General features: G+C 31.6%; 1 protein-coding gene across 19 annotated transcripts in view; it reads left to right on the top strand.

Annotated features, from left to right (window-relative positions):
* The window catches only part of RBM26 (RNA binding motif protein 26), a 95,742-nt gene extending 77,136 nt beyond the window's left edge, over positions 1 to 18,606 (top strand). For 12 of the 19 annotated variants that reach the window (XM_032277444.1, XM_032277452.1, XM_032277443.1 and 9 more), the window contains 2 exons: positions 6,760 to 6,873; positions 8,531 to 9,996. In XM_032277444.1, the coding sequence (XP_032133335.1) occupies positions 6,760 to 6,873; positions 8,531 to 8,620 (204 nt within the window). In that variant the 3' untranslated portion in view covers positions 8,621 to 9,996. Of the gene's footprint in view, positions 1 to 6,759; positions 6,874 to 8,530; positions 9,997 to 10,367; positions 10,427 to 14,342 lie in introns of those variants that run through there. The other 7 variants (XR_004268848.1, XR_004268846.1, XR_004268847.1 and 4 more) reach the window with 7 other exon arrangements.
* The last annotated feature ends 814 nt before the right edge of the window (positions 18,607 to 19,420 follow it).

The raw sequence follows: 19,420 nt of genomic DNA, 5'->3' as shown, positions 1-19,420 counted from the left end.
GGATCTGTACAGTTAAATTTTTAATGAAAATTGCCCGCCATACAGGTTATACTTATCCAAAGATACATGAGAGTGCCTTTTTCCTACACTCTTGCCATAGTGTGTATGCTACATAGTGGTTTTACCGCTTTACTTGTAAAAAAAATTCATAGATATGTAATTTATCCTCATTTTTATCACAGTGAGGTATCGGAGTTTTATCCTCAGTTTTATCAAACTGAAATAGCGACTTATTTAGGTTTTAATTCACTTTTATGATTGTAGTTTTCACATGTTTAATTAAATGCTATTTGTTTTTATTTCTATCAACTGTTAATGCCATTTGCCGATTATTATTGTGCTGAATGGTCTATTTTATTTATTTATTTACTTAATGAATGCAGGAGCTCTTTGTGTATTTGGAAATTAGCTCATAGGCTATATTTTTATGAATTTTCATTTATGCTGTATTTTCCACAGTAATAGTTAATTGTCCAGTTAATCTCTCTTTGTAGTTTGAAAGGCTTTTACCAATCTGAGATGATAAACATTTTCCCTTGTTTTTTCTAGTAGTCTTATGGGCTTTTTTTTTCTTTTAAAACTTTACATTCACTTTTTAAAAATTTACACCGAACTTATTTGGTCTAAGGAGCGAAATAGGAAGCCTGTTGGTTTCATTAGTTAAATCTAGTTTTTCCAAGCTTATGTGAAATACATAAATTTCCCATATGTTTATTTGGGTATGTTCTGGAGTCTTCCATTGATGAGTTTTCTCTTTTTGTGCCTGTTTTTCCCTGTTTTAGTTAAACTAGCTTTCTAGTATATCTTAATAGTTTGTCAGGGCAGTTGTTTGGATTCCCTTTCACACCCAATTATTGCTTATTTTCAGAATTTTGCTGGTATGTTTTATGTGTTTATTTTTTATATAAACTTTTGAATAAGCTTAGTTTCAAAAAGATAGACTAAATTATGGGAGAATGAACATAATACTAAATTTTTAATACTAAATTTTCCTCAAATACTAAATCTTCTTGTAAAATCTCATTTTCTTTCAAGTTCTTCAATACTTTTTATATTGTAAGAGCATTTAATTTTTTTCATATAGCCAGCGTATATTACTTACTAGTTTTAAGGTTTTTTTAAAAATCAATTTAATGTTTAGATTCAGGGAGTACATGTGCACATTTGTTAATGAGTATATTACATACTGGTAGGGATTGGGGTTCTAGTGTATCCATTACCCAAATAGAGAACATGAAAAATTACCCATTAGGTAATTTTTCATCTCTCTCCCACCTTTCCTGCTTATGGTTTCTTTATATAGACAACATATATTGCTTATAAATTTCCCCATAATAATTCACTTTTTATTGCTATTTTAAATGGGGTATTTGTTCCGTAATATATTCTACTGGTTCTTCACATGTAGGAAGACTATTCATCTTTCTTTATTAAATATGTAACTGCTATCTTACCAAACTATTTTTGATGGCTTTAATTTTGCTCTCTTGGGTTTTTCGGGTATTCATTTAATTTATCTTTAGTTAAAAATGATAGTTTTACCTCTCTCACATTTCTACACTTAGTACTTTCTGTTAATTGTTTACCTTTGGAAAAATATTAAAAACATTAGTAATAATGGTGACTTTTTGCGGAATGAAGATGCTTCTAGTATTTTTAGTATTATGTGTGATGCTGGTGTTTTGTCTTAAGGTAGATTACAAATGACTCTGCTTTATTAAGAGCTTTTTTTTTTTTTGAGACAGGTTCTCACTCTGTCACCTCAACTAGAGTGCAGTGGTATGATCACAGCTCACTGCAGTCTTGACATCCTGAGCTCAGGTGATCCTTCCACCTCAGCCTCCCGAGTAGCTGGAATTGTAAGCACACGCCACCACAGTTGACTAATTTTTGTGTTTTTTTTTGTAGAAATGGGGTCTCACCATGTTGCCCAGGGTGGTCCTGAACTCCAAAGCTCAACCAGTCAATCTACCTGTCTCAGCCTCACAAAGTGCTTAGAATTACAGGTTTCTGCCACTGTACCCAGCTCAGAAATGGATTTTTATAATGCATTTTGATATTTTTATAACGATTTTTTTTCTTTTTCATCTTATTTCATTGTACTGCTTCCAACCATTCTCTCCTGGTTTAAATCCCGTATTATTGGTTTTTGTTTGTTTTTGAGATGGAGTCTTACTCTGTTGCCAGGCTAGAGTGCAGTGGCATGATCTTGCCTCACTGCAACCTCCACCTCCCAGGTTCAGGTGATTCTCCTGCCTCAGCCTCCTGAGGAGCTGGGACTACAGGTGCGTGCCACCACTGCCAGATAATTTTTGTATTTTTAGTAGACTGGGTTTTACCATGTTGGCCAGAATGGTCTCGATCTCTTGGCCTCATGATCCACTCACCTCAGTCTCTCAAAGTGCTGAGATTATTGTATTTTTATTATTATTTTTTTTTTTTGAGACAGAGTCTTGCCCTGCCACCCATGCTGGAATGCAGTGGTGCAATTACCACTCATGTTGGCCAGGCTGATCTTGAACTCCTGACCTCGTGATCCACTCACCTCAGCCTTCCAAAGTGGCTGGGATTACAGATGTGAGCCACCATACCCAGCCTGGGATTATTTTATTTTTTTAAAACCACTAAAATCTCTTCTTTTTTCTTTCTATTTCTTTTTTTACTTTTTAAAATGATTTTCAAAATTAAGATTAGTTTGTAAATTTTGGGAGGGATATTTTTGTCAGGTATTTCTCTACATTTGCATTGGGAAGCAAATTTTATCGTCATCTGAGACTGTTTTCCCCCCCTTTCATATTTTGTGGATTTTTACATTTAGCTCTACTTTCACCCTTTTGACCACTACCTCCTTGCCCAAGTAGGCATCCTGTAAAGCACATTTAAACTTGGTGTTCTTTAACATTTTATAAATGGTTATACAGTTCATTGTTTAAGAATTTTTTAATGAAATTTTGAAGTACATACATAACCCTTGCAGCACTGCCATAGTACACTTCAAAAAATTATTTATATTAATTGTATTATTTGTACTGTTAAAAGGCAGTACAAAGCAGATAATATGGTATAGTTCAGAAATAGACCTAAGTTTATACAGACATGTGCCACTTAAGAGGGTTATGAAAAATGTGTCGTTCAGACAAATTCATTGTTGTGCACACATCACAGAGTATGTTTACACAAACAAATGTAATAACCTACTACACAACTATACTGTATGGTATAGCCTGTTGGTCTTAGGCTACAAAACTGTGACATTGTGTTAACTATACTGACAACTGAGGCAGTTGTAACACAATGGTAAGTATTTGTGTAAGTAAACATATCTAAGCATAGAAGCGGTACAGTAAAAATAGAGTATAAAAGATAAAACATGGTATACATGTATGGGGTACTTGCCATGAATGGTGTTTGCAGAACTGGAAATTGCCCTGGGTGAGTTAGTGAGTGAATGTAAAGGCCTAGGACATTACTATACTATTTTATAAACTTGTACTTTAGACTTTAAAAACACTTAGGCTATGCCAAGCTTATAAAAACATTTTACCTTTCTTTAATAATAAATTAACCTTAGTTTGTTAAAACTTTTACTTGTAAACCTTACAATTTTTAAAAACATTTTGACTCTTGTAACATCACTTAGCACGCTGCACAGGTGTACAAAATATTTTCTTTCTTTATATCCTTATTCAGTAAGCTTTTTTCTATTTTTAACATTTTTTATGTTTTCCTTTTTAAACTTTTTAATTAAAAACTAAGAACAAACACATAAATTAGCATGTGCCTAAACAGGGTCAGAATCATCGGTATCACTGTTTTCTACCTTTACATTTGTCCCACTGGAAAGTCTTGAGGGGCAATAGCACATACACAGCTGTCATTGCCTATGATAACAATTCCTTCTTCTGAAATACCTCCTGTGGAACCTGCCTGAGGCTGTTTTATAATTAACTTTTTTTAAAAAAGTAAGTACAAGTATACTCTAAAATAATGATAAAATGTATAGTATAATAAATACGTAAACTAGTAACAGTCGTTTGCCACCATTTTCAAGGATTATGCTATACATAATTGTACGTGCTATACTTTTATATGACTGGACTGGCAGCACAGTGGGTTTATTTACACCAATATCACCATGTGAGTAATTTGTTATGATAGTTACAAGGTCACTAAGCAATAGGAATTTTTCAGGTTTATCAAAATCTTAGGAGACCACTGTTGTATATACAGTCATTGTTGATCAAAACATTGTTCTACGGTGCATGACTTCATGAGGATTTTAATGGACCACAAAGGCAATGTTTTAAATCAAGGCATAAAACAAATTATTCATTAAATGATATTGGGAAAATCGACTAGCTATTTGGAAAAGACAGCATTATGTCTTTTTTTAATGTCCAAATGAAGTTGGATGAATTTTTTTTTCTTTTTTTAATACATGAAACATTTAATACATGCTATAAATTTTTTTTTTTAATAGTAAAACCCTAGGGATTTTTTTGAAAATAATCTTAATATCAAGAGGGCTTTTTAAGGTATGGCACAATATTCATAAAGGAAAACATTGGTAAATTCCATTACGTGAAGAATTTAAAACTTGTTCATGACAGAAATGAACAACAGCAGCCCCTTTCTGTCCAATAAAAGATGCATCATAAACAAAATCAAAATCCAGTTGGGGAAAATATTTTGTCCAAAATATCATCAAACTTCATTCACTTAGAAAAATACTAGCAGCACAGATTGTGAAAAACATCAAGAAACATTTCACTTTTACTAATAGAAAGTCACACATGATGTACAAATGTACAAGGTTCATATCTGTAGAAATTGGTTTAATGATGCTAGCTATATAATATATATGACTATACAAGGGAAGTGACAGATTTGTTGGTGAGGACATTGAGAGATATTTATGAAGAGAATTGGGTTAATAATTTAATTATGAAGTCATAAACCAGTAAAGTATATTTCCATATATGTACCATACATATTTGTATACAGAAATTCTTTTAGTATGTGTATAGAAAAACATATGAAGGATATAACTGAATTCCTCACAGAATAGTGGTTATCTCTTAGGGATAATCATGGGCTATGCTTTTTACATTATGTGGTCTGAAATTTTGAATCTTTATAAAAAGTAAAATGGGTGAATTGCAGAAGGAATTGTTTAAACTTTAAAGATTTTATGTTGCAGTTACCTGAAATACTGGTTTCTTGAACTTTTCTAATTAATATAAATAGTTTTATGAGAATGAAGGAAATTATGGAATATGTTTCTTATAACATCTAAGTTCTTAGTTTTCCTGAATAAATTCACATCTTCAAAAAGCAAAAACTCAAGTAGTTCAAAAATTTACAGAGCCTAATTCTCAAGTTTGTAATGGAGCAATGTTAATAAACAGTCTGAAAATCATCTTGTAAATAATCTTAAAGTTGAAACTCTAGTAAGTTGTAGGCTCATCTTTTACAAATTTGAGGAAGTGTGTGCTGAATATAGAGCTGTGTAAAGTTAGATCATCAGAAATTTGTGTCAGTAACTTATTTTTGAAAATGTCAGTATTATTTTTTGCTTTTTAGATGAATTAGCTGAATGTAAGGAAGAGTTTTATGAGTAGACATTTTGCATTAAACAGGTGGAATTTCTTATAGTACTATGATTCATTTTTACTTAATAATGATAGCGTCAAAAAATTGCAGGTTGTTCCGGAACTAAAATATATATAAGTACTTTTTTAAAAAAATTCTAGTTGTATGACATTGTGACTCCTGAGCAGCATTTTAATAGGCATGAAATCTTTTAAATTTATCATAAATTTGTATGTGCAGATTTAAAATTTATGCCTGGGGATTTTAATACCACACAACTTATGTCAGATATCATTGAATATATAATTGTTTGTACATTTCACATTACGGTGTACTTTGAGATTGTATTATAAATCTTGTGTGGGTATAAGTTATTGCAGTATGTTGCTAACATTGATTTACCTTAGTTCATGTTACTCTAATATGAATACAGTGTTTCCAAACCAGCCATCTAAGCTACATTAGCAAGTGCTTAGACATGACTGTTTTGTAAGTGCACGTTTTATATTCAGTTATAAAAGCTTTGTAGGAAAAACTGTTTTTCAATAGAAAATTTCAGTGGGTTTTTTTTCCTTTCGTTGACATACGTATATTTTTTATTAGTTTTACATTAAACATTTTATAGTAGTTGATTATTTGATGTAATTTGAAAATAGCATCATACTTTACACATGCAAAATTATTCTTATTAAAGATTAATAGTTATTATATATGTCCCTTTTGTAAATGAACAGTTGAAATAAAACATATTTAGCATATTGATCCTAATTTAGACATTGATTCAGAAGCTAAAACCAGGATCTTGAAATGTCTTGGGATTATCATCTTAAATAGCAATTGTCATTGTATTGTAAACAAGTAGACATATTTCTTTTAATCAAATATTGGCCATTAGTGAAATAGCTCTATTTTATTATGAGAAATTATTCTTATTTTCTTCTTAAAGGAATTTCCAATTACTGGTCTGATTGTAGAAGTAAAAAGCGATCAAAAGTAAATTGTAAATTATAATAACAAATAGTAAATTGAGAATTAACCAAAAACCAAATGGATAGCTGTCTTCAGTTGTGTTTAGCTATTTTGACTTTAATGTTAGGCACTATGAAATTTAATTTTTTCTTCAGAAATGTTTAATGTCTTATATTCCAATATTTTTAATCATTTTAGGCTGCAGTTCATGGAGCTCGTTTCAAAGGGCAAGATCTAAAACTGGCATGGAATAAACCAGTAACTAATATTTCAGCTGTTGAAACAGAAGAAGTTGAGCCTGATGAAGAAGAAGTATGTTATATTTTTTCCCACTTATTTTTACCCTTAATCGTTCATAGTTTTATATAAAATGTGATTTTTTTATGGCTGTGATTTTAACATAAAACTTTTATTCCTGACCCATAGTCCAGGCAAGGGATATCAGATAAATGCAAACAACTTTAAATTTTAACTGGATAATGAGGAAAAACTGTGGATTGCTAATTCAAAAAGAATATATGAAAATTATGTATATACTCTACCCTTAGAAATGATAATTACTCATTAGATTTTTATCCACAGGAAATCTTGTAATATTTTAAGTTTTAGGGTAATCTCTTCTCAGTTGCTTTATTAACATTTCAGCTTTCCTTCATTTTAATTCATATATCATTTTAGTCATTAGAATGAATGCCTGTTATATGGTAGATAATGTCTTAGGCACAAAAATGAATAAGACACGGTCCCGATCATCAAGGAGCTTATAATCTGAAAAGGGGGGTGGTGACAGACACATAAGAAACTAGTTACAATAAAAGGCAGACTGATATAACACTGAATGAAGATTTGAACAACATGCTCTGGAAACTCAGAGGAAGGAGTGATTGTTTCCATCCCAGAAAATTTTAAAGGAGGTATTGACAGTGGAACTGGGCCCTAAGTGATAAAATAGCTTACATAATTTAGAACTGGAGCTGGGATTATAGTTGAGAGGTATTTTAGAGGGATAAGCGTCAGGAAAAGTGGAAGTACATTTTTCTTTGAGTAACACCAGTTAGTCTGATGGCTAAGAGGTGTGAACCAGTGAAGTGGTAGAGAGCCATTTGAAACCAAAAACTTAAAAGTAAGCAACTCTTACTTAATCACAAAATAAGCGTTAGGAGAAAGTGTAAGTTAAGAAATAAAGGTAAGGTGGGAAAACTAAATGATTCCATGTTTTACCTTCATAATGGCACACTTCATTTTGTTTGAAGAGCATTTCAAGGCTGTTATACATATCCATAGTCAAATGCAAGAATAAAAATGTATATTTTGAAACTCATACACATGATTTGTCATTTTATATTTTAGATTATACCTTTGTCCTTCCATGAGTTTGAATTGAATGGGGAGAAAAGCAGGAGAGCTCCTGGTATTAGGTATTTTGAAAAGTTTGAAATAGCAGTCTGAGAAGTGTTTATGAAGGGAATGGGGAAAAGAAAGGAATGCAATAATAGAAAATGTTTGTTGCATACAGCAGAAAATAAATACAAATATAAATCTTGGTAGAGTTTTATACAAGTTATTGGTTGATTTCAGTATTCAAGATTAGGAGCGTAAATTAGAGAAAACTTGTTGTTTTCTTTTTTTAAAAGTTTGACCAATATTTTAAAGGTACAGAAGATGGTGTAATTTGCCAAAGAGAGGCAGGAAAATATGGCATGTACAAAGGCTTAATTCGATATTTGTTTAGTGCCTGTTTCATGCAAGCAAATAGAATAGGTCGTAGAGAGAAACCATTGAGTGGTTAAATGTTGCTTTTCTTTGTTTTGTGAATGTTCTAGCTATAAAAATACCTTTTGTATTCAACTCTGTTGAGAGAGATCAGTATTTAAGAGTGTCACCTTTTTTTTCTTTTTTCTTTTTCTTTTTTTTTTTTTTTTTTTTTTTTTTTAATTGGGTAAATTCCTAAATACATTTTAACCTAAAGTTTCAGGAAGAGTCTTTGGTGGATGACTCATTACTTCAAGATGATGATGAAGAAGAAGAGGACAATGAATCTCGTTCTTGGAGAAGATGATTTGACTGATCATTGATCTGCATATGCTAGAACTCTACCTGTGTTTCATTAGTATTATCTAATGTACTTTTACATATTTGTAAAAACAATTTTTGGTAAAATGTGATGAAGATGGATTTCACAATTAGACAAAAAAGAAGAAAACTACCTTCTGATCTTGTATTTTGAAAGATTGATGTTTGCATTTTATTTCAGTAAACAGTTGCTAAAGACATCACACTAGAAATATATGCAATGTTTTTATTACATACTTATACTGGACATTACAGAATTCTTTGGGTTCTTTGTAATTTAATGAATAGGTCTGAAAACTTATGACCAATACTTGTTATAACTTAGAGGATTTTGTTTTATTCCAAATAAGGAATGAATTTGCATTTAAAATCTTAATGAATGTTTTCAAAAATGAATAGATAACATAGTACTCTAACTGAAGTCTCCAAGTTATGTATTATAATATTACATAGTAGTATGCTTAGGCTTTACTATGTATTAGCCTTTTGTTGGACTGTGTATGTATTTTACCATATGGGTTTTAATGATAATGGTGTATGACTGCTTTACATGAGTCCTTATGCATCCGGATGTTATAATAAAGTGGAATGGTCTCTTAAAAAAAAAAAAAGAAAAGAAAAGCAATGACAAAAAAAAAAAAAAAAAGCCAAAACAATGTTCCTTGATTTAAAAAAAAAAAAAGAAAGAAAAAAGAAAAGAAAAAAGAAAAGATAAGAAAAAAATTAAAATAGACCATTCCAGATGGTGATCTACCCTTCCCCCCAATTATCACAAAAAGAGCTATAATCACTAACTTATTCTTAATAATAATGGTTACTGGTACCCTTACAATAATGTACAATCCAATGTTTAAATATTATACCACTTAAGTTTGGTTTGATCCTATAAATTTTCAACAAATGTCTTAAAATTTAAAAGCAGGCTGATTAGTTTGGAACCAGACTACAAGTAGAGCTAACATTTGGTGAATAAGAAAACATCACATTACATTTTGGATGTATGAAAGAAAACTTGACCATTTGAAGATATATGAATAAAGAAATGTACTATAGATACTACTTTAGGAAAACACTGTTTGGTAAGTGTTCCAGTCTGATATTTTAAGTGTGTATTTCCTATACTTGTATAAAAATCTTTGATGTTTGCAACAATACTGTGATTCTTTTAAGTGGATTTCTTTTGCAAGTGAACATGATCATTGAAAGTTGATGTAGCAGTTTCCAGGAAATAAACGCATCTTTGTAGAATGGGGGTGGGGAATTACATATTTATATTTTAAAATTCATCATTTTGATTGCAAGTTGTTTCTGCCTCTCTTGAGATTATAGCGATAATATTAAAAAATCACATTTAAAAAATTACTTTCTTCCATATTGGGGTCTTCACAATCAAAAGCTATTGTTCCACCATCACCATAGTCTTCTGCCACTGGAGTAACTTAAAGGATGCTGTTCGTTTTTCTTCCCCATACACCCCAACTTGGGGTTGAAGTTGTGTATATTTTCTTGATGGTAACAATATTTCATAGGAACGCTTTGGCTTGCAATTTGTGTATACGTTTATGTTTAGAATTTCAAAATTAGATTTCAGTTGTCAAAATAGTGACTTTGCTCAGAAAGTCATTATTTTTACTTCTATAGTTAAATCAAAGATCTATTTTTATGTAGTCTCTTGTATGTTGACTATGTGCTATTCTGATTCATTAGGTAAGTTTGTTTTCTTTTCTTTTTAGTAGTCGTGAAAGGTGCCAAATTGGCAGAGGCTCACGTTTCTTCTCTTTACACCAAACAGGTATTATAAAGAAAGTAAATCTTTCAAAGGCCAGTTATATCTCCATACTGATATTTGGCTTTTAATTTGATTAGTATGTTTCAGCCTGATATTTCAAAAATTATAAAAATTCCCTTATAATGTAACTGAAAACACATATTCTATTTCAGTCCATGAATAGCTAATCAGTTTTCCTAGCCTAAAATTTCCAAGTAACTTAGAACCTAAAATGTTTTAAGCCATGTTACTTTGAGTGAATCAGAAGACAAATATGTTTCAGTTTGGTCCCAAAGAATGGGGATTCAATCTTACCAAGATTAATTAGATTTACAGATATATTGTTTGTAGTATTAATATGATTCTAATTATAAATGTTACTTAGTATTAAGTTGCTACTGAATTTTTTACTTCTTTATAAATACTAGCATTCGGGATGTACTTTCATATTAGGAAGGAATTGTTAATTCTCATTTTACAGATAAGGAAACTTAGATGAATAGAGATAGAATGATTTACCCAGTCATAGCTAGTCGGTGAAAATAGTACATTTGAATGCAGGCATTCTGATTTCAGTGCCAACTTTTTTTTTTTTTTTTTTTTTTTAAACTCTATGTTGTTGCTGCTTTCCTAATTCTTGATGGAGTGGAACATCAGATTGTGTTTATACTAAATATGGTAGTTCTTACCTCAAAGGCACTACACAAAATTAGAAGACTTCTTGGTCCTTCGCCAGTTCATACTTATACCCTCTCTTTTAATACAGCACTTTGTTCATATCTCTGTTACAGTACTTATATTGTAATATAATTTATCTGGTTTATGTCTGTCTTCCCCACTAGATTACAAGCTCCTCTAGGAAGGGGGACCATGTCTTATTCATCGTTTTATTTCTAGTGCTTATCACAAAGCTAGGCTTATATTGGGCACTCAGATGTTTGTTGGATGAATTAATGAATGAATGCATATTTAAGTCTCCGATCATAGAGTGACAACTACCTCCCTTGTTAATTCTTAATCAATTTTCCAAAAATCTCTTGAAGATCTCCTCAATCATTGGGAGCATTTTGCTAAGTAATTGATACAGTTCAAGTTTGTCACCAGTGGGGTTACAAGTACCGATGGAATTGCACACGTGTAGCCTTAGTGGAATTTTCACAACATTCAGTAAGGCATTAATATTTTGCGGTAATAAATGTTGTAGTCTGTTTCAGAGGTAAAATACAGTTTTGGTTTCTGTCAGTGTGTATGATTAGAAATGCTAAGAGCCACCAAACTAGTCCATCCCACTAATTTTTATATCCAAAAGTGACCTAGTTATAGAATACTAGACAAAGTTTATAAGAGATTTAGCTTTTGGTCCCAATCCTGCAACTAATTCTGTGGCCTTAGACAAGTCTCTTGCCTTATCCAGGGTTGTTTCCTTGTCTGTAAAATAAAGAGTTGGACTAGATGATTTCTAAGATCCGTTTTACATCTATAGTTACCCTGGTGCTATATTAGTGTTTGATACAAAACAATTTAATATATCTAAGACAGTTCTTATCTATTATCATTGTTTTCTATCATTTTATCAATGGAAAGAACTTGAATTTGGTTTTGGTAATTTATATGATGCCTCTTGGTACAGTTTTGTATTTAATATTCCTACATGCTTACATTTGCCAGCACAAATTACATTTAAGCCTATAAAATAGAGATGAACTTCTGTATTCACTAGCACTTCCTTTTCCCAGTTGTAACTTTTTATTTTCCTTCTAAAATTCAGAGTTTGAACATAGAAATACTTGTTAGTAATGCAGATACAGTCCGTTCTCTCAACAATATGGATTTAAATTCTCCTTTCCATCTGAGTTTACGCTTTAAAAAACAAAAACAGCATGCTACCTAAAACTAAACACACATTTTTAATTCTGCAGCTCTCCTAACAGATTGTTTTGCTTTAGTACAGACCTGAGCTGCAGGCTGAGGAATTGGAAAAGGATTGAGGACAGCAATATAGGTAGCCTCTTCATACAGGAAAAAATTGAGGAACATTGTATATTACTGGTTAAAAGATTGATTAGGATTATCTCAAGGGATGGTTAAGTTGTCGTTTTACATATTTCACCCAATATTTTGTATTGCTACTTAAGCAGTGTTGTTTTAAATGTTATCGGATAATTGTAACATATCAAATTAAATTTTATATTTAACTGATACCCAAGCATTTGATGAAAACATGTTGCAAGAATGGGAAAGTATTCCATAGCGTTTGTTTTATTGTGTTACGATTAAATGTGACAACTAATAGTTTACTATAAACATAGGACTTCAGTGTTTTAGCTGATTTCCTGTAGAAAGTGTGACTACGTTTAATTGAAAGAAATGTCTTCTTGCTAGAACTGATTTTGGGGGACTCTATAAAAGAGTTTCGACCACTCTTACTTGGAATACTAACCATTGGCTATAAGCATTCAAAAAGGAAGCAGCAGTTGCTTGTTTGGTGTGTTGAAATATGTCACTGGCTATTTTAGAGTAAAGAGCAAACTTTATCAATATGTTTTCCTTCTTTTCCCCCCTTAACCACAATGTAGACTGATAGAAAACTAGTTTTAGTTCTTCTAGAATTTAGATAAATGTTGTAAGCTCCACCCAAAACAGAAACAGACACACACACACACACACACACACACACACACACACACACACACACTCTCTCTCTCTCTCTGTCTCTTTCTCTCTCTCTCTCTCTCTCTCTCTCTCTCACACACACACACACACACACAAAAGTCTGTTAGCCTTTTAAAAGAAAAATTTCCTGCATGAAATTTTGGCTTAGTTAACTTTTTGGTCTTTTTCTTGGAGCTTTTCCTGTTCTTATAAAATAGTATAAATTAAAAATGGAAATTTAATGGAGAATTAAATTACTAGTTTACGATATTTGTACGACAAGAAGAAAATTTCCTTTTCCCAGATCTCAGGAACTACCTTGTTCCTGTTAACTTCTTGAGCTGGCTAATTGCTCTAAGGTATGTATACAGGCCTTTGGAGAAGAGCAGTCTTAAATTTTTCCTTTCTGATCATTATATACCTATCAAGATGACAAGAGATAATTTTCCAAAGTTGCTACCTAAAAATCCTTGGAAGGAAACTTTGGTGAACATGACTGCCATTGCCAATAATTGCTAATGAAAAACATCACGCTTAGTAGAAAAACACCTAATTTGGTAATGACTTTATTGAAGTTTATCCGTATCATGTGCTTGTTACTTAATGTAATTAAAAGGATTTTAAAATTCTACTTTTTTTGTATCCACTTTTTATACTTGGTGTTTCCTAAATTCTTCCCTCACTGTTTATTTCATCCTTGTAGTCATTTTCCCATCATCCACAATTAGCCTTTCCTTGTGTATACCAGGCACTAATTTCGATGTGTACCTTTTATTTTTGCTGTGGGCCTTTGTGCATAATATAGCATTTTACTTTATATAGTGTGATTAACGATATGGAGTTTAAGGAAATTAGATGTATCTTGCAATTACTTTGAAATCTTTGGGAAAGCTTAAGAAAATTGTTTCTGCTTTCATTTTGTTTACAACGTCTTGTAATTTGTTGATTACTTCTTAAAATTTCTCTGCCTACCCAAATCTCTATGAAAGTTTTCCCTATGATCAGTTACTAGTTTTCGTAACGAAAACTTTAGACCGTAAGATATGTTGCATGCTGTAATCTTTTGCAGCTTAATGTTTGAAGGAAGCATGATGCAGAGAAGTTTTGTTAAAATCATCTTAGCCCAAAGCTTTGTGTAATTTGCCTGCGACTTTGATTTTGATTCCTTTCCCAGATAGTTTTTTTTTAATGTTTAGAAAAGTTGGAGGTCAATTTATGATGTGATTCAAGTTTTAGATTTATTTGCTATTTTCAAAGTTTTTTTTTTAATAGTCTTCTCTTTTTCCAGCAGAGAGAGATCATCATTGCCTGAATTTAGCTTTGTGACTGCGAGAACAAGACCAGTTCCTGTCTGGAGACGACTGTTATAATAATACCATCCTATTATTTTATGTTCACTCTTTATCAATTTGAACTGATGTTTACATGTACTATAATTAGCATTTTATCTCTACAGTTTGCTAAGAGTACATCTGAGTTTAAAGTGTATCTGAATGTGTGCTCTGACCTTATTCTTAGGTGTTTTCTCCCCGTACTTTATAGCCATTTATTTTTTAAACATCTTAAGAAAGAACAAAAAAATTCTCTTGGATGACATATATTCAGTCTGAGCCAAATTGAGGATTGTGTCTAGGAAATCTGTAAAGCCATGCTACTGTGTTCTTTAGCATGAACAATTTAAAATGAAAATGAATTAAAAAGTTAAACGTGAGTTTGGTTTTAATTTTGGGGGGTCTTAAGATATATTTCTGGGAGTAGGATAAGCACTTGAAATAATTTTGAATCGATCATAAAGTACTTTTTTATGTACTGTAATAGCTTGTGCATTTCTTCTAAATATACTTTCTGATGTTGTTGCTAAGGCCATTTACCCAAACATTTTTAAAAAAAATTCTTAGCTCTTTAAAGCCAACAATGAAAATAATTTTCTTCCAAGTGACAAATGATGATCTGTGGATTATAAATATTTAAAAAATCTATTAAATGTCTTAACATAATTTTTTCACATTTTTTTGACTTTCAATCAAGACATCAAAGACTATTTTAAAGCAAGAGGAAATAGTGTTGTGTGCCTAACATTGGTAAAGACTGGTTTTTAACCATTTTAAGAAGTGTATGTCCAAATCATTTATAAACAGTATGGCTTAATATGGCTTAGAATTACTTATAAAGAATATGATTAAATCTCATCCTAAATATGTACTCACAATATCCCTTTTATAATGGGCATCATAAGAAATGTTTTAACTTAGTTTCTGAGTATTCCTTCATAGATTCTCAGGAGGCATTTAAGAAGTTGGAAGCTATGTTTGGTAGTAACTATATTAGAAAAGTTCAATTTACACTGATTTTTATTCACCCTTATTTTTTATTTTTATCCAACCATACTCACTTTGTCACTTCTTTTTTGTGTGAAGCTGAATATTCTGCAAACTTTTTTTTTCCCCTTGAGTATGCATTGCATTTGTCATCATGAAAAGTAAAAAGAATGTAATTAACCCATCAGCCATAATGTAAATTATCTGTTTTGATCCACATTGGTTGGACAGAGCATGGTTAATTCAAGGCTTGGTTAAAGAAAAAGTACATATTTTGGAAAGTCTTCTAATATACTTAGGACCTAGTAGCTTACCAGGCTTTTTTTTTTTTTAATTGTTAGACTTTTGGTTAACATTTACAAACTAGCTGCAGGGTGTTCATAAATACTTTCCCAAATTTGTTGAGTATTTTACATTGTGAACAGAGAATTTTTTGTCCCCACAACAGTGGTTTGCTGCTAGGATAAAGACGTTTGTCTGAAGACACTATACTTGGTGTAAACAATATTGACTGGTTAATGGATATATGGACCACATACTACTACCTGCAACTTTGTCATCCTGGTGTTTTCGTTTGCTTTGGGTTTTCATTTTTTTGGTTTTAAAATTGAAAACAAAGCAAAACAAAATTGAAGATGCCATTGAGAATCAGAAGTCAAGATGATTTGATTCTCACCAAGATAACTGTGCTTTTTGAAAATTGCTGTGAGATCTAGTCAGTTACACGTTTAAAATCCCCATGTGTTGATTAATTAAAGATAAGGTTTTCATTATTTTCCTAAATAGGATTCTCATGGAGCTATTGTAGATAACTGTACAGAATCACTTTTGTGTAATTGATTGAAGCGATTTACCTCTGCATGATTGCATAATGAAAGCCTTTTATACATCTTTATATTTTTCAGTATACTTAGATTTTACACTGTTAAGCTGCTCTAGTCATGCTATATTTTTTTTAATAGAGTTTATAAATGTTTATGCTCAAAATGCAGATCAACTGAATATTTTTGGTCTTGTTTACAAGATAAATGATACTTTAAAATGATACAGGCCCCTCAAGTGTCTTAGGAAAAAGTCACTGGTGCTATGAAACCTTTCAGTATCATTTTTGAACCCATTGTCCAGACTTTGCTAGGTTTTAATCTGATTGCTTGTGATTTATTGTAACCTGGCAGCATAATTATAAAAGTGGTCTGTGTTGAGTCAGATAAAGAGCCCAGCCTATTAGAAACAATCATAATTTAAGAACATGATGCAGAATGACCACACACTTATTTGTGCCGAGCTTCCCAAAAAGAAAACTGTTAAGAAGGCAGTTAATTTGGCTAGAATCCAAAAATTCATTCAGCACGGCTGTTTTCTCTTATTTAAAATGAAAACTTTTCCTAGTACTAAAATACATAATTCTGCTTTGCTTTCAATTCTCATCTGTCCTTCACTCAACAGGAGGCATCATGATTCCTAAATATTTACGGAACAGTTTTTGAATTGTAAAGAGTTGTATTATTGCATTGTAGGTTTTTGCATTGATGTGTTGATTTTTTTGTTTTGTCCCCAAGATTTCCTTCCATCACCTTAGTGAATGTTCATATGATAAAATGTTTTAAGTATCAGCAAAACATCCATGGATGCCTGCTTTTGATTCTCAGAAGCCTAAACCTGTTTTGGGTCTGATGTTACTTCAGAACATATTGTCTGGCACAAGAATTCTTCTAATAAGTGGTTTATTTTAACTCAATTTCAGTGGACTGTTGAATTGAAAAACACCAAAGGAGTCTTTTTCTTGTCTGGAGACTGGATTGTTCCAGATGTAAATACCTGTGCCCATAAGTATCCCATTTCATGAATATGTGTTGGTTGGCATAGGGAAAACAAATTCCCTGCTCTTTGAGTGGAGCGAAAGCAGTTGGTTAAGCTGTAGCAGCTATTATTTTTTTAAAGTGATAATAAAACTTGAACTGAAAAAAGATAAAACTTGAACTAGAAAACTACTCGTACGCTTAGAATGTTTATAGTATTAAATGTTTATGTGGGGTTGTCAACATTTTTTATTATTTATAGTTGAATTTTGTTTGTTATCCATATTGTTTATTTTTATATTTTGAAAAATTTTAAAATAAAATAGTCTTACTAAAAACAATTAACGTTTTAAAATTGTCCTACATCTTGCATTAGTTATATTAATTTAGAAAAAAGTTGCATTCATTAGGCATTACATAGTTGAGAATTCTGAAAATGTTTATATGAAGAAATGACTCACATTTCATCTTCTCTTTACTCTCCATTGTCAGTTGTATGAAGTCAGTTTTGGCACCAGTATGTCACTGGCTTAGTGACTCCTCCTTTCACACATACACAAATCCTCATGACCCTTCCCCTAATCCCTGACTCCTTTACTGCTTGAAATTTTCTTCTTATGCCACTTGGCAGCCAAAAAGTTCTCTTGATCATAAGGGATAAGTATAAAAGTACTATTGATGTTAAAGAAGGCATGCCATAGTTTCTGAAATGAAATTAGATATAAAGTGCTTGTAATATCAATTCCCAAAGCCATTGAAAGTTTTCAGAACCTCTGTAATTTTCACGGTTTTCATCTGAACCATCCCCTCCGCGATCTGATTTGGCCTCCTTTTCCAGCATTCAGCATGTTCATTTCATATTTAATAATTTTATTGAATGATGAATTTGCATTATTTCAGTTTTCATTGCACATGTATCTTCTGTCATCTGTAACAGGCGGTAACTTGTGACACTGCTTCTGCAAGAAAATACATTCTCATCAACATGCGCAAATTTTGATAAAAATTTAAAGATCTAGTGAAGTAGAGGACTTTGGTCAGTAATGGTACAATTATTTTAAAAAGTTGTGTGTGGTGTGTACATACACTCAGACATGTATGGCTATCCCCTGTGGGTTATTTGCAGATAAAGCATGTTGTCAGTCTTAATCTGAAAAGTATTTCTGCACAAATAATGAATTTGCCCTTTTTTTTTTTCAATCACGTAATATTGTGGAGAAGCTAAAATTTTTTTAAAGCATGGTATTGTGATAGCCTGTCATTTACAAATGATCTCCAGATATTTCAAAAATGGAATTATATAATTTTTACTGCTTTGTAGCCTTTTTTCCTTTACGATATTGATACTGTTTTTAACAGCCCCTCCATTATTTGAAGATGAATCAACATAATGAATCAATTCTCATTTTGGGAACTTAAGGCCTTTCTACTTTTTGGTGTAAACAATGCTGTGAACATCATACCTTTGATTATTCATGATATATTCTCAGAACTTCATGGTCGATATGTAGAGTTTTTAAAACTTGTGATACATTTTGAATTTTATCTTTTACAAAGGCAATAATATGTACAAATATCTAAGTACAATAATTTAGCTTTGTGAACAGCATAAGCTATTTTCTATGAAAAGTAGAACTTAACTGAATTTATTTGATATTCATAACAAACCAAATTATGCCTAATACAGTATTTAAGCTCTGCTGCAGTAGTGACACTGTTACTGGTACTTTCCACAAAATTATCAGGATTTTATATCCCATAGCAGGTTTTTTTTTCTTGATACTATAGATGTTTTATAAGTTTTCAAGTAACTTTTGTAGTCTCATAATTAGCCTCTTGAAAAGTATGGAAGATAATACCTATTTTTATTAAGTAAGGTAAAATAAGTGGCAGAATCAGGACTAGAATTTTCATTTCTCAAACTGTATTTACTATGAGAATTCACAGAGCCGCCAAATAACAACTAACAAAAAAACTCCCAATTTTTAATCAACACTACAACACCTTTTCTCCAGAAAAGCAATTTGTGTTTCCCCATAAAGTTTATACTAATATACACAAAGCATCATTGGACTATGAAAAGAATAAAACTAGATAATGGGAAAATAGTGGTTCTTTTTTTGTTTGTTTGTTTTGAGACGGTGTCATTCTGTAGCCCAAACTGGAGAGCAATGGCACGATCTTGGCTTGGCTTGCTGCAACCTTGACCTCCCCGGGCTCAGGTGACCCTCCTGCCTTGGCTTCCCAAG

The sequence above is a fragment of the Sapajus apella genome, unplaced genomic scaffold (genome assembly GCF_009761245.1).
Source record: "Sapajus apella isolate SASKATOON/1434 unplaced genomic scaffold, GSC_monkey_1.0 scaffold9, whole genome shotgun sequence".
NCBI lineage: Eukaryota > Metazoa > Chordata > Mammalia > Primates > Cebidae > Sapajus > Sapajus apella.
The sequence above is the reverse complement of the archived record's forward strand: the minus strand, read 5'-3'. Positions and strand labels throughout refer to the sequence as shown.